General features: G+C 43.5%; 1 protein-coding gene across 1 annotated transcript; it reads right to left on the minus strand.

Moving 5' to 3' along the window:
• Positions 1-8,534: 8,534 nt before the first annotated feature.
• Positions 8,535-8,888, minus strand: TAL2 (TAL bHLH transcription factor 2; the record flags this gene model as incomplete). The annotated part of the gene is made up of 1 exon (XM_080362512.1): positions 8,535-8,888. The coding sequence occupies one exon, from the start codon at positions 8,886-8,888 to the stop codon at positions 8,535-8,537; it is 354 nt and encodes a 117-aa protein (XP_080218638.1).
• Positions 8,889-14,374: the final 5,486 nt, after the last annotated feature.

Consider the following 14,374-nt stretch of genomic DNA (forward strand, 5'->3'; position numbering starts at 1 on the left):
ACCAAACCCATAGTGACAAGAGGTTTTAAAAGCAGCTAGGGGCTTTATATGCTTATGTATTCGGGAAAATGAGGTGACATGACTTGAAGGTGCCTGTTTAAAAAAAAAAATCTTCAGATACTTTCCAAGGCTACTTCCAGATTGCCAACTCTTGCAGCAGAATTCTCTGACCAGTCACCTTCATCTTTCTGAGATATCTTAGAAACACACATGGACAGAAATTACAAGAAAAGCACACTGAAAAGCAGTCATGACAACTCTAAGATGTTTTAAGTTGACCCCTCAAGAGGAAGAGTCTTACTGACAGCCTTTAGTCCTAGACTTTTCAGTACTTCACAGAGTCAGGATAAAAGCAAACATAAATGTCAAGATAAGTCAGGCTTTGAGGCAGTATTTATGGCAAGCTCCTGGCTGACTTGAATCTGCAATTTTCAAGAAGACAAACTGTCTTTGGTTTGATTTACCTTAACAGCACTTAGCAGAGAAGTGCTGCAAGTATTTAACTGATGAAGTTGTGGTAAAAAGCGAAGGAATTATTTTTTATTATTATTTTATCAACATTTTCATTTATTTGACTTTAAATTAAGGAAACTATTTACAACTATATTGTTAAGGAAAATATAAAACAATCAGATAATCAAAAACATATCATCAGTGTCTATATTGGTTCAGCCACCTATGCTCTTGGGAAAAGTTTGAAATTAATAGGGGCCACCATATCAGGGCTTTAAGAATTACCTAACTAGCAGATTGTTAGAAGTAACAGAAAGAAGGTTCTGGTGTTGTTTTCTGTAGATGATATATAGAGAAGTAACACAGAACAAGTCTATTCCCCTACAACAAGAGTAGTGTCCATTCAGGTATGTCAGACATTGGAGAACCATGCTATTTGCTTTCTTCCACTTCTGCTATCACTGACAATTTGTCTTGTTTTTGTTCTTGTCATTTTTCTTTTTCCTTAGTCTGAAAGAAGAACAATTTTGATTGTAAATGCAAAATGTATGGTTTTCCTTTTGCATATGACCTTAAGTGCACTTCAACATGGACTTCAAGGAGATGATAAGGGTAAGACAGACAGACAGATAGATAGGTAGATAGATAGATAGATAGGAAGACATACAGACATATGTATACATATATATATATGTTTTCTAATCTGCTTAGCTATTTGGTTCAAAATTGGCAGGTAAAATTATGCTGCTGAAGTTACATTTGCATCCAAATCTGAGAGCTGGGGAACACTTGTTTGCATTCCACGTGTCTATGCAAAAATGTGGCCTTTTGACACTGGCTGTCCTGTGCCAAACACAGAGTCTGGGCATGTTCACCAGAGAGTAAACGGCTGCTCTTCTGTGCCTGAAAATTTAGGGAAAATTTTTGCAGCGTAGCTCAGGAGGAAGAGCCAGAGTGGGCAGCTCCTTTCAGCATTAAGTTATTTCAGTTCCTGTTCAAGTGGTGGGAACATTTCCCACCCAAGCGGACTGTGCCAGCACTGAGCACTTTTGGCAAGTCCAACCTGCCAGGCCCACTTGCCCTGTCAGGGACTCTCAACTGACTTTTTGCCATTCAGTCCCATAGACATTACTGCAGAGCTAGATACTTCCTTCTGAAACACCTTTTAACGTGCAGGCAGTAAAACACTTAAGTCACAGCTGGCCTGAGCTTCTGTGGTTGGCTAGGTCTACTAGCCTCCACTCAAGGTGCTTTTAAACATTGTAGTTTCCTCTCGAGAGTCCTCAGGTCTTTCCAGTAAGTCTAAAGCTTTTTAAAGCTTGAGTTTAGTATAATGTAGGCTTGCACTGGGGGAATTTATAGGTTATATTGTGGTTGGTTGTATCAGAGCACAGTAATTCTGCTGTGATTTGAAAGGAGATTTAATATTGGCTGCTCTTAGCCTTTCTCAGCTCTAAGACTGAGCGCTACTGTCTACTGCACTTTCCCAAATACAGTCTCCAAGAGAAAATCAGTGCTAAATGTTATCTATACCCAAGGCTGGAGGCAGAACACCTCCCTGGAGACTTGCTGACTGCAGGGCATCATCCTTTTGCTTTCCATTAAGGTTTTAGCCTATCTGAGAAAGAGTTTGTCTTTCAAGGTGCAGAGCAGGAAATTACAAAGAAAGTGAGAGACCTGCCCCAAGTCTGAGATATTCAGAATTGTTCACTGCGAGCCCTGCCAGCTGTAATGGGACAAAAGGTGGGTGCATGGGAAATGTCTCCTGCCCTGTGCTCCTGCCCTCTGCATCAGTTTGTCTGCAGTCCATGCTGAGATCCACAGGAGTCTCACTGACTTCTTTTTGCCCTTCATCCTGAGTCTCTTCTGTGCTATTTTGTGACACTGACGCTTGGTAGGAGAGATGTACCCGTGGAGAGGTTGGTGGCTCTTGGCCTCTATTTTGGCTTTCGGTGTCTGAGGGTTCCCTTTTACAAAAGATGGTCCCAAAAATGGCTTATTGCAGGGTCCACAGTTGTGCACTGTCGGGTTTGCAATCTGTAGAGGGATGGGATGTGCCTTCTTTTGCACACATGGCAAGGGGGAGAATACAATGGGATGAGACTAAGGCTTTTCCTTAAAGGGAAAAGCTGGACAAGCTCAGAGTGCAATGAAAATGATACCCATGGCTTACAAACACAACGATAATGAGTAAAGTCAACTAGATATATGTATCAAGCAGATACAGGGCAATCTCTATTTTCTCTAACCCAAATAGTTATTTGATCTGCTTCCTCCACCCACCTTCTCCCCTCTGATTCTCTCAGCATCTGCTGTATTAAAAATACAATTACACCCCTGAAAAGTGATGGATTTAAACTCTGTCACTTTGTCGATTACCTTTAGATTTAAGACTGGCTCCCAAGTGACCCCTGCCCCACAGGTCAGTAGTTAAGTCTCCCATTCTCTCCACCTCCTTTCATCACCCAGCTTTCAAAGAACAAAAGTCAGATCTGCCTTGTTCATGCTACTTCAGCCATGGTCACTGCCTATCATTCCCTAGCAGCAAAGAAATCTGTAGGAGACAGTTTGATACTGGAAGATAAATTTCTAAATGGCTCATGAATCATATGCCTCTGAAACACACCAGTCCTGCAGCTTCCACTTATTGCTCAGAGCAAGATGCTAAGATGGATCTTAGAGTCCTAAAACAACTCTGTTTTGCCATTTGGCTGGCTCAGGAGTCCTGAGAATCTCCCTCTACTATGCTCATCGTACCCTCCTCTCTCTGATTTAGACTCAGTACAACAGGTCTGCTGAGTACATGCCTCACCACAAAGTCTTCTTTGGCACGGGCAAGACTCCAGAAAAAACAAGGCACTGTGCAGATCTAGGATTTCTCTGCACAATGTCCAGTGCTAGATGCAGTGTGTTCACATCAGTCAGAATTTGCATCCACTGAATCTCAGGCCAAAGCCTGACCTTCCTCCAACCACAAGCTGGCCATCACTAGAACTGATGCACAAGACTAGAGCATCCTTGTAAGACACAGTTTCAATGTATTTCTTTCCTTAACCAACCTTCAATTACACTCGATAGCCACAAAGGAGATACTGAGAAAGTAGACATGATGAAAAGCAGTTTGCAAAGCAGGCTTGTTCCTGGTGATACAAGGGTTATTTTTAAGGACAGTGTACATTGCACCTGTCCTGGCATCAGTTCTCGTAGGTTTTGTGATAACTGGTGAGTGGCACTTTTCTCCTAGCACCCAGGCTCTGAAGAACATAATCCTTATTTGACCTGGAACTTGGAGCTATATTCTTCCATTGATCCTAGTGGAAATTCTCACTGGGATTTTTGCATCACAAAGGCACATGAGCACAACTGCACCCTCTGTGCAGGTGTCGTGGTTTAACCCGAGCTAGCAATACAAACATGATAGCCACTCATTCACCCCCTTCCCCACACACCCCCCACCCCCCAACAGGGGAGAGAATAAAAAGGGAAGGGAGAAACTTGGATTGAGATAAACACAGTTTAATAAAATAACAAAATACTAATACACTACTAGTAAATATATATGTAAAAAATAGAAATAAAAGATACTCAAGGCAATTCCTCATGAACTCTGGTCACAACTCAGCAGCCAATCCCAGCAAGCCATACCTGGCCCTAAAGCCGATCCTAGAGAGACAAAAGAGAGGAAGAAGGCAGAAAAGCCCAGAGGCCTCTGCAAAATGGTAAAAGGCCAGGCTAAACATCCCGACTGAAAACTCCACTGATTCCAACAGAAAGACCAAAGAAGTGTGACAAACCAGAAGGCCCCACTTTTAAATCTGGAACATGATGCTAATGGGATGGAATATTCTCATTGATCAGTCTGGATGTCAGTCAAGCTCTGCCCCATTTCTACCCACCTTCCTTGATGTCTCACACCTGTGGGCAGAGCACTCAGAGTGTCCTTGGCTCTTAGACCAGAGCAATTAAAAACATTAACTCTGTACTGGGGTGTTATGTCTTATTCTCAAACTACATCAAAATAATGACCGTGCTTGCTATGAAAAAGAAGGGTTTCTAACTGCATGAAGAAAATTTTCAGTCAAACCAGGAGAGCAGGTTATACGTAGCATGGGTTGGAGTGAGCCATGGCTCTCTTAAATTTGCATCATACCTCTTTGTACTAAGAAATACCAAAGATGCCTTTAGAATATATGACCTTAGCTGGTCTTCTTTGCAATATTGACAGACATGTCCTCACCAACAAAATTATAAAAGGAAAAAAAAAGAAAAAATGTACTATTCACACAACACTATTTAGCGCCACTGTTTACAACTGTGAGGCTCATTAGGGGCCATAAGACTGGGGACATTTTTTGTAATTTATACTAAGATTTTGCCACTGCTGCAACATATGTGAGACATTTTCAGTCATTTCCAAATGACTCAGTACATCTCCATGCCACAGGCTCCATTATCACATTAGCACAGCACCAAGTTAACATGGCTATACTATGCCCACTTCCAGAGCAGGTATTGCCACATGATCCTGAGTGTACTAAGTAATTTGTCATTACCTGTTGTAAGCAGAGGGTCCTCTCTAAGGTGGCATTGCCCTGCTTAGTATAAACACGTATTTTGAACTCACATTTTCTGATTTCATAGTTTTTGTCTATAAAATCTTGACACAATACCTTTCTCAGGGACGTGTTGTGCAGAAATCCCTCTCTTGGTATATCACAGAGCAGCATTAGGTCTGTGAGATACCCAGTTAAAGCATGAAACTGAAATTTGCCCTGGGTCCCAGTGATTTCCCATCTTTTCATCACAACTTCTGCAGCTGTCATCCCAGTGCTTCCTCTCCCTATCCCAGCCTCATATTCAGTTGGGGGATTGCTCCCACCTGATGTTAACCAGGAAGAGCAGCTTTACATCCTAAGCTCCCCTCAACTTTGGATGTTTTTATTTACCTGAACCCGGACTCCAGTCCAAGTCTGTAGGTTGTGCCTATCTGATCATCTCCAGATATAATGACAGACTCAAATCACAGTGTAAATCAGTTACTTAGCATGATTTCTCTTTTAAAATTGAATTGATTAAATCTTTTGAATTGCGAATATTTGGAAGACAAACACAAGTGTGTTGCACAGCCAAATTTTGTACTTTTCAAGCGCTGGTCATAAATCTTCTTAGCATGTAGATTGAAATACAATTCAACTAAAAAGTGTAGGAAATTGTAATAAACAAATAATTTCTGTCATTCATCATCTATGAATGTTGTTTCTAACATCAAGACTCTTGTATAAGTGCTGAACAGCAAAACAATCCTCTACTGGAAAATACATTGTAATGTTTTTGGTATCCTCTACCAAGTGGTATGCAAATGTAAAAAGATATTTTAGAGAAGTTTAAAAAGACAAAGATTAGTTCCTTAAATAATTTATTTGGAATATATTAGATGTCAAATAACATCATATAGTACAAAATGTGATCGGGTACACTGTGTTTGTTCATGACCATGCAGATAAGAAATCCACAAAATGTGAGGAAGAAACCTGACCAAAACAAAAATCTTTGGTAGATAGATCTAGTCAAATACATGCTGAACATGAGAGTAGACAGCTTCTAAATGGAGAGAAGAACAAACAAAGCATTGATATCATCCAAAGCAATAACAAGAAGGGAAGATTTTTAGGATAGAAAATATAAAAAGCACATAATGCTAGAAAATGTCAAGGTTTTCTTCTCCTTCCCTGGACAATAACTCTGCTCACAAGATGTTTGGACTTGCCTTGCTGACGTGTTTCTTAGGATAGCAAGTGGCTGATGATAGACCAAATAGCCCTTACCACACCTTGCCAATAAGTGCTCTCATCTACTTCAACTAATTTATCCTGGTGTAACTCCCAGTAAGTCAACAGAAAGCAGGGAGGAGGACTTGGCTCATTACCCTTGAGGTGCTTTGTGGAAGTGTCTGTGACTCCATTTAGTAACATCAAAGCAGGCAGAGGTGCGGAGAAAACAGCACTGATTTTATGGAGCATGAAAAAAACATTCAGTGTATTTCCATTTAGCTGTTCTCCAGCGGAGTCTCAAGCCCGGACAGCTCAGAAATCAGGGGTAAGCAAACTGAAGATTAGCAGTGTTCAGAAACAAAATGAAATCACCGTGAACAATTTTGGGTTTTCCTTTTCTTTTTCCTTTGGTCAAAATCTGTACACCGGCAAGCCTGTGCTTTACAGCACCAGCCCTGGATGAGGTAAGCTTTGTTCCTGTCAGACACCCAATACATGCTTAGCAGGAGCCAGCCTTGGCTTCTTTGGTCACCTGATGGTTGGTGAGGCTTTGAAAGGCAGCTCAGCTTTGGGTGCCAAATCCCCTCACACAGAAGTGCTGCATGTGTTACATGCACGAACCCTATCTCTGCTTCCTGAAGGCAGCTCATTGTCTCAAGGATAAACAGAAACAGCCCAGGGATGTGCCTTCGCACATGGGAGCTCCATTTCTTCACCAGTGGTGAATAGTTGTCTTTTCTAAGCATTGACATATACCTTGGTCCACATGGAGATCAAAAGGACCTGTGTCAGTGAGAGAAGGATCTGACTAGGAAGCACTTCTACTTAAACCTGGTGTCAGGTTTTCTGTTGCTCTGGGCAACTTTATAACATGCGTGAGTAGTCCAGACCTCTGTTGGCACAGGTTATAACTTAATCAGGAAATTAAATTAATTTGTGGGCAACAACCCACAATGGTCACATTCATGAGACCTCTTTTCGTCTTGCTTGGCATCTAAACACCTACAGCATGATGGCTGGAATATCCTGTGGGGAAGTGACCCAGTGAATCAAGTGAAAGACCTTTACACCAATTTCTTTGTGTTTGCTCCATCAGCCTATTTAGGATAGTGTCCAGATGCAGAAACCTCAAGCACAGCAGGTGAAAGCAGGGAGTTTAAAGGTAGTCAGCTGGGTATGCAAGCAGCATACCCCTAGTCTTGTCCGTGATCTTGGTACCCTACCTGGGCCAGACATCAATCCAGCTTCACTCAGCCCGGCATCACAGCACCAGGGTGTTACAGGTGACAGCAAAGCTGAGTGCAGCTCAGTTCTGCTCCCTGCAGCAGCAAAAGCAGAGCTGTTCAGGAGCTTAATGCTGAAGGGGCACTGCAATCCAGCAGCGGTGCATGCCCAGCAATCTTCTGCCAGGCCCAGACATGCTGCAGCTCCTTCTACACTCTGGCGTAGGAGGAGGCACTGCTCACTGACATTTCCTGAAGGTTTTCACAGTGCCTCATTAATGCCTTTCACCTAGGACCTCCCTCCCAAAAGAAGACCTACACCCATAGCTATAGCTGTTGAAGAACAAAGATATTTAGCTACCAATCTGTTTGACAACCTTTAAGGCAGCTGGAACATTGCTGATCAACTTTCTTGCCTTGCACATTGTCACTGCTACAGAGGAGGTTTAACACTGAAACTCATCTATGACTATGTCTACTTTTATTGTAAATTGACATTTTTCTTTCAACCTTATGTTTAAATTTTGCTCTGACACTAGGGATCTCTCCAGTATGATGGAGAAAGATGCAGCCAGGTTCAAGGGCTAGGGCTTGTATTTAAAAAAAAAGAGCTGGAAATAGGATCCACAGTCTGAAGAGTCAGTGCAGTCAGCCCCTGGAACCACTGTTGGAGAACAGTGGCAAACGTTGCATCTCTCAAAATCTTTCACTACTGAGGCCAGATGTCTGTCTTGGACAAATTTTGTGGTGCAGTCATCATTCTTGAGCTCAGCAGAGTTTCCTCATGAAAGAATAATCTGCTTCCATGCCAGAAACACTGGATGAATTTCTATGGCCTGATTTATGGAGGACATCAGGGCAGAAGGCCATTCTGTGTTGGACTGCTGTGGCAGCACTAAGTCATTCCAAGTTCCCAGGGGCTGCAAGTTCTCTGTCCAGTCTTGCAGGTTGTTGGCTGACCAAGGATTTTCTTTCCTATTAGATAAAAATATACCAAATAAACCAGTAATAAATAATCACCGTAACTGGAGAAGAAACCCATAGATTCTGCAGAAAGAGCAGGTCTATCAGGCTAACATCAAGTCTGCTAGGGAAATGATGTCTCTGACAAACACTCTACGATGTTGCTGCTCATGCCAGGAGATGAGACTCCACAGTTTTCTATCAGAGTCAGCTCCTCCATGCTTTGCAAGTGTGGGGCTTGTTGGAAGAACTCCAGGATGCTGCCCCGTGCTGCTACTGCTGTCTGCTGCAGGCCAGGCTCCCCCAGGATCTTGACAAGGAAGTTGATGTATCTCATAGCTAACCGCAGTGTCTCATTCTTGCTCAGTTTTTTGTCTGGTGGGTGGGTGGGAATAAGTTTCCTCAGCTTGGCAAAGGCGCTGTTAACATTTTGCTGCCTCCATCGCTCCCTGGTGTTGGTGATGATCTTCCTTGTCATCCTCAAAGTGCTGCAAAGTGAAGGAGATGGTGAGTGAATGCTTGATACCCTTGGCTTTCACACAGTCTGCTGCTATGGGGGCACTGTAATTTTTGCCCTCTGTGGCTGATGCCCTTGTCCTACATGTCCTGCACAGATTCACCCTAATCTCTAAAGTCATGTGCCCATTCACAGCCATGATCATAAGTACTGCAGCTGCAACCACATGCAAGAGTCCAGTAGGGACTTCACAAAGGAGAAGAGCTCTCCTTAGAGCTCTACTGCATCAGAATTCCCAACAGCCAATGCATTAGTCATCCCACCAGGCCACGTGAGGGACACCCAGGCACTTTTTGTGGGGGCAGGCCCAGGGCAGAACTCATCCATGCTTTCCCAGGTCCAGTTCACACTTTCTAGGGGTCTGCTCCCAACTGGCCCAAGCTTGGTGACTCATGGCTGGAGCTAAGCCAGGGGAACCTTCATCATGAGTCTTCAGTGAGCAGACAGCCAACACTACAGACATATGTCATTATGGTTATTTCAGGAGACTTATTCAGGGAAGCAACAGTCTGGTTCCCTGCCCAAGCCCACACTGACTGCTTACTGCTGGTGGCAGAGACTCTTCAGTCAGATCCATCCAGGTTTCTGCTTTAGCTTTTGAGAGCTGCCAAGACTAAGCCACAAGTGTCATGAGTGCAGGCTACAGAGGGAAAGTGCGATTCCAACAAAACTTGCAGGCATCCCGAGCAGAAGAGTGCTGTACAAGGGGTGCACAGTAATTTTAAATGCCATTTACTAGAAAAGTCACTAAAAGCTCCTGGGATTGCCCTAACCCTGCTGCCACCACCATTGGAAAGGTCTTCCCTTCTCTCTTGCAGCCCTCCTGGAGACATTTCTCCATTTCTGAAGCTGCTTTTTCATGCTAATGGCACACACACAGTTGGGGGGGGGGGGGGGGGGGGGGGGGGAAGCCAAGAGACTAAAGGACAAATGTTTCCACTTACCCTCTTATGCATGTGAAAACCTCAGCTTTTTATATTCATTGGCAATTTATATTCATTACAGCAGTGTCATAGGGGACTGGAGAACTGGGGGATAACACCCTTTACCCCTAGAAAGAGGAAACATTAGGGTGACAGCCCAGCTGTGATCCTATGTCCATATGAAGCAGCCTCTCACCATGCAAGACACTCAGAGTTCACCTAAGTATGTGGTAATAGCCTGGGTGAATAAAGAAGTCCCACCATGACTCAGAAGTTAATTGGTGTGCCCTGGCAGGGAGACAAGACATACACGGCAGACAGAGAAGTTCCCTCCCAGATCCTTCAAGTCCCAGTCCAGTGCTGATTACAAATCACCAGGGAAATACAGTTACCGTGTCGTAAATTGTGTCAGGGCTGTGTTCAGAGACCTCAGTCAGAGATGCAGGTAATACAGGTGCACCCATGTATACTATATATGGCTCCGCTCATACCATCCATACCTCATAGGCTCCTCTCAGCCGTAGCCTTTACAGAGCTAACATATTTCTATTTTGGTAGACATCTCAAATTACTGTCAGGCCCAGTTGTCTATGCTGCCTTTAGGGAATGAGAAAACTGTCTCATCAAAATGTTCTTGCTTCATGAGAGGCTCATTTGAAAAACAAACCCTCATATTTCAGGTTACTGAGAGTTTTTCACATTATTGTAGACTTAAAATGAGACCCATTGATTGATCCAGATGGGTATTGTCTCTCTCCTTTATTATTATTATTATTATTATTATTGTTCTCCTAGTCTGTGTATTTCTTTTAGTTCATGCTATGGGAACAAATCCACTTGGTGCTTTGCACCTAACTAAAACAGCTATCATGTACCCTTATGGCAAGAATGCTGCTGCATCAGTGATATGGATTATAAACACTGTTTTCCAGTGATCCTCTGTACTGCAGCATGTTCCCTCCCCAGGGCAAAACTTTTGCTTTTTATAGTTTTATTCTTCCAAGCAGATGCTTGGATCCATGTGAAATTCAGAGTGACACCTGCTCCTCTCTCTTCTGTTTTTGGTGTTTGTTGAGTTTTTTTTGTCTGGTTGGTTGCTTGGTTGGCTTGTTGCTTTTAAGACAAATTAATCCATGCACAAAGGCAGTTATTTTTTATAACATAGGGAAAGTTATTTGGCATTCCTTTTTTTCTTCTAATGGGTTGAGGGGACTGCATTTTGCCAGGCCTTTCAGTCTCTGCACTGTACTTCTAGTATATGGGTCTGGGTTTGCTGGATGTCTCTTTATATCTCAGCTACAAATACCAACAGACAGTCAGCTCCTTTCCTTTCTCCTGCTGCAGACAGTCCCCAGTGCATCACTTCAGGAAATCAGGTTATCGTCCAGCCCTGATGCTGTGAACATGTCATCTTGCGCTGTTAGCAGTTTTATTGGTGGAAAAATAACCCCAGCCTACTTCATACCATGCTTTCTTTGTCTCTCTCCCCTTGCCTTTGTAAAGGACAATACAACGTTTGTGGTCACAAGCCTTGTCAGAAAACAGATGCCTTTGTGAGACCAACTCCTGCTTTACACTTCAAAAACGTGTGTTTGAATTTCTGACATTTATGCAAGATCAGTAAACAACAGCTCTTCCCCCAGTGCCTCTTCTTGTGCTGGTAGCTCTATGGGAGCTTCGTTTCAGGCGTAATCCACCTCTCCACCTTAAATTCCTTTATCTTTTTTCCCTTTGCTGTTGTGGGTTTCCCGTTGTTGTCCTCAGAGTTTCAGACAGAAACATAAGAGAAAAACGAGCCCGGTCTAATCCTGCAGTAATAGTAATGTTTAAGCACAGCTTCTTTTCTCTTTTTGTCACCTACACATCCCTCAAGTTCTCTGCAACCACGGCACCTTACAGTTAAATTACAGCCAGTTTACTGACAAGGGATCTGATTTCCATTCCTTTTGTCTAATTCCCTTCCTCCTCTTCCTCCTTCCTGTTCTCTCCAACCCTCTCCATCAAGCCTGGCTTTCGAGAAGATGTAGCTTGCAGCTTCAGGTCTTTGCTAATGTTGCACATCTGAGCAATGTATTCTTTAGCTTTCTCTGGTGCACTATGCAAAATATGTATGGTCTAGTGGCTGTGTACAGCTTACATCCCACTGATGCATTTTAAATCTGTGCAGAAATCAGCTGGGTTTATATATCACAGACAGATAAATTGCATTAACTTGCAAGCCTGGATTTTATGCTTTCTGGTCACCTCCCCTAACCACAGGTTAACAGCCCCACATTTAGCTGGCAATAAAAGAACTCCAGGAAGACAGCAGTTTAAGTTATAATTCTTAAATTCGGCTTTTAGGAATGTAAATCCAGAAGGTTACAACATTTTCACTGAGGCAATTACTCTGAAGAGCAAAATGTCGCCACTGAGGGCAGGATTTAGCCTAGATCAAGAAGATACATCCAGAAGTAGTGGGTAAGTACAGTTTCATGGGCTAAGATTCACATCAGCAGTGTGTAAAGAGAATTGTGCAAGGAAATGACCCCAGCCCAGCAGTGAATCTGCTCCAACAGCCAGAATGAGAAAAAAACAAATCACCGCCACCTACCAAACAGACGACTGAAGCTCTTTACACCCCCGTGCCTCCCACTTTGAAAAAATAATAAAAAAAAAAAGCCTGGCTAGGGTTAATGCAGCTGCAGATGGCAGGGGGCAGGAGGGCTGGAAATACTGGTTGTGGTTAATGTAGTCACAAGTGTCACCAGACAAAAGACTAAACAATAGAAAAGATGAAGATCTCTGCCTCGGTAGCAGCAGTTCTCACAGCCCCTCTATGCAAAAGCAATTCAGGCAGCAGCAGAGCACCTTAGGCACAAAGCACCATCTCTGCTAGGACATTCCCCGGTAAACGGTGCCCGAGCCAGTAGTTCATGTCTGAGGGCCTCACCAGAAGACCAGCACTCAGTCATAATTAGCAGGCTGCTATTAAATAAAGAGCTTGGATAAGAAAGTTCCTCCCTCAAGTTATACCTTTGACCTCAGTGAAATTAAATTCATGTTGAAACTGGCCACTGGAGACCTACTCCTGCAAATCTTAATCAGACTTCAGATGCCTGCTGCCAGCAAGAATTGGAGTATTTCTAGTAAACCTACAGTGGCCACACTGTTGCTCCACGGGCGAAACTTGTTGCTTGCTAAAATTGGTTATTTAACACATTACCTTGGATTTTAAGTCCCCTCAACTCTTAAATAAATGGCAACAGAAGAGCAGATGGTGCCTGTTTCCCATATCAGGCAGGTGCTTGTGAGCCTGATCTGCCACAGGGAGCCAAGATTTCCCAGCTATCACTCCTCACTGCTGTGCTTTGCTCACTTTGCATCAGTGTGATCTGGAGAAGAGGAAAAAGAGGAAGCTCATTGTTTCCCTCTTCAGTTTCATGTGAGCCTCAGAGCATGGGACTCAGCTCCACACAGAGGGTAAGATGGAGCATGGTTGTCACGTGACGTTACACTGCCTATTTGTAATGTGTGAGGGTTGTTTTTCATTTTTCTTTTCCACCATTCCCAAGAAGGAATAAAAATGCAAGGACTTCCTTTGATTTGTGAAGGGAAGGAAGGGAAGGGAAGGCGTGAACAATACATCCCAGCTTGACAGCTTGCAAGTGAGCACCGTATCTCTAGGTACCAGCTCTTCCCTCTCAGCTTTCCTCAGTCCCTCTCACCATCAACACATCCCTGTATCTCGACACTATACTCCTCCCCAAGTGTCTCCCATCCAAAATCCCACAGGTGCACTGGTGGACAAGGGCAGGGAGTGAGTGCAGTGCAATGAGCTGAATGCTGGTCTGGCAATCAGGGGATTGATCTTCTGTCCTCACTTCTGCTGTTCCTTTGCCCCAGGCAAATTATTTGTGTGCATATGTGTGTGTGGTTTTTGTTGCTGTCTTTGGTTTGGTTTTTGTTGTTGCACTTCCATGTCCCTTCTGCCTGTAATTAGTTTATCTCAGCTGTCTGTGTGTGTGTGTGTGTGTGTGTGTGTGTATAAAGGTCTCAGGCTTAAGCCAGCCTTCATGCTTGGGAATACTAGTCTATGTGTGATCACAGTTACAAAAGGCAAGTCTTTTGCCTGACCCATTGTTGCCCCTGGGTTGCTTAACTTTGTAACCTTGTTGCCTTCCTAGACAGTGCAGATTTCCAGCTGTGGAGAGAGCTTGCTGCTTTCTGAGAAATCAGCCTGGCCTGCAGGCTTGATAACCTGGAGGCCCTGGAATCATGCCCCCTAAGGCTGCCTCGGGAAAGGTAGGTCCATAAATGTGCTACCACACAGCAGGCATTTGGGGGAGCACATAATGTGCGGTTAAGAACTTGCCAATAGTGATGACGAGGTTTACTCAAGGAAAGGCTTCCTCTGCACATGGGAGTGATTTTGGGTTTGGGAGAGGGTTGTTGCTGTTTTTTGTTTTGTTTTCTTTTTGCCCGTGACTGCCCTCTTGTGAATGCTTTTCATGTTCTTTTGCAGTTAGGTCAAATTATACCACA

The sequence above is a fragment of the Nesoenas mayeri genome (assembly GCF_963082525.1).
Source record: "Nesoenas mayeri genome assembly, chromosome: Z".
Classification (NCBI taxonomy): domain Eukaryota; kingdom Metazoa; phylum Chordata; class Aves; order Columbiformes; family Columbidae; genus Nesoenas; species Nesoenas mayeri.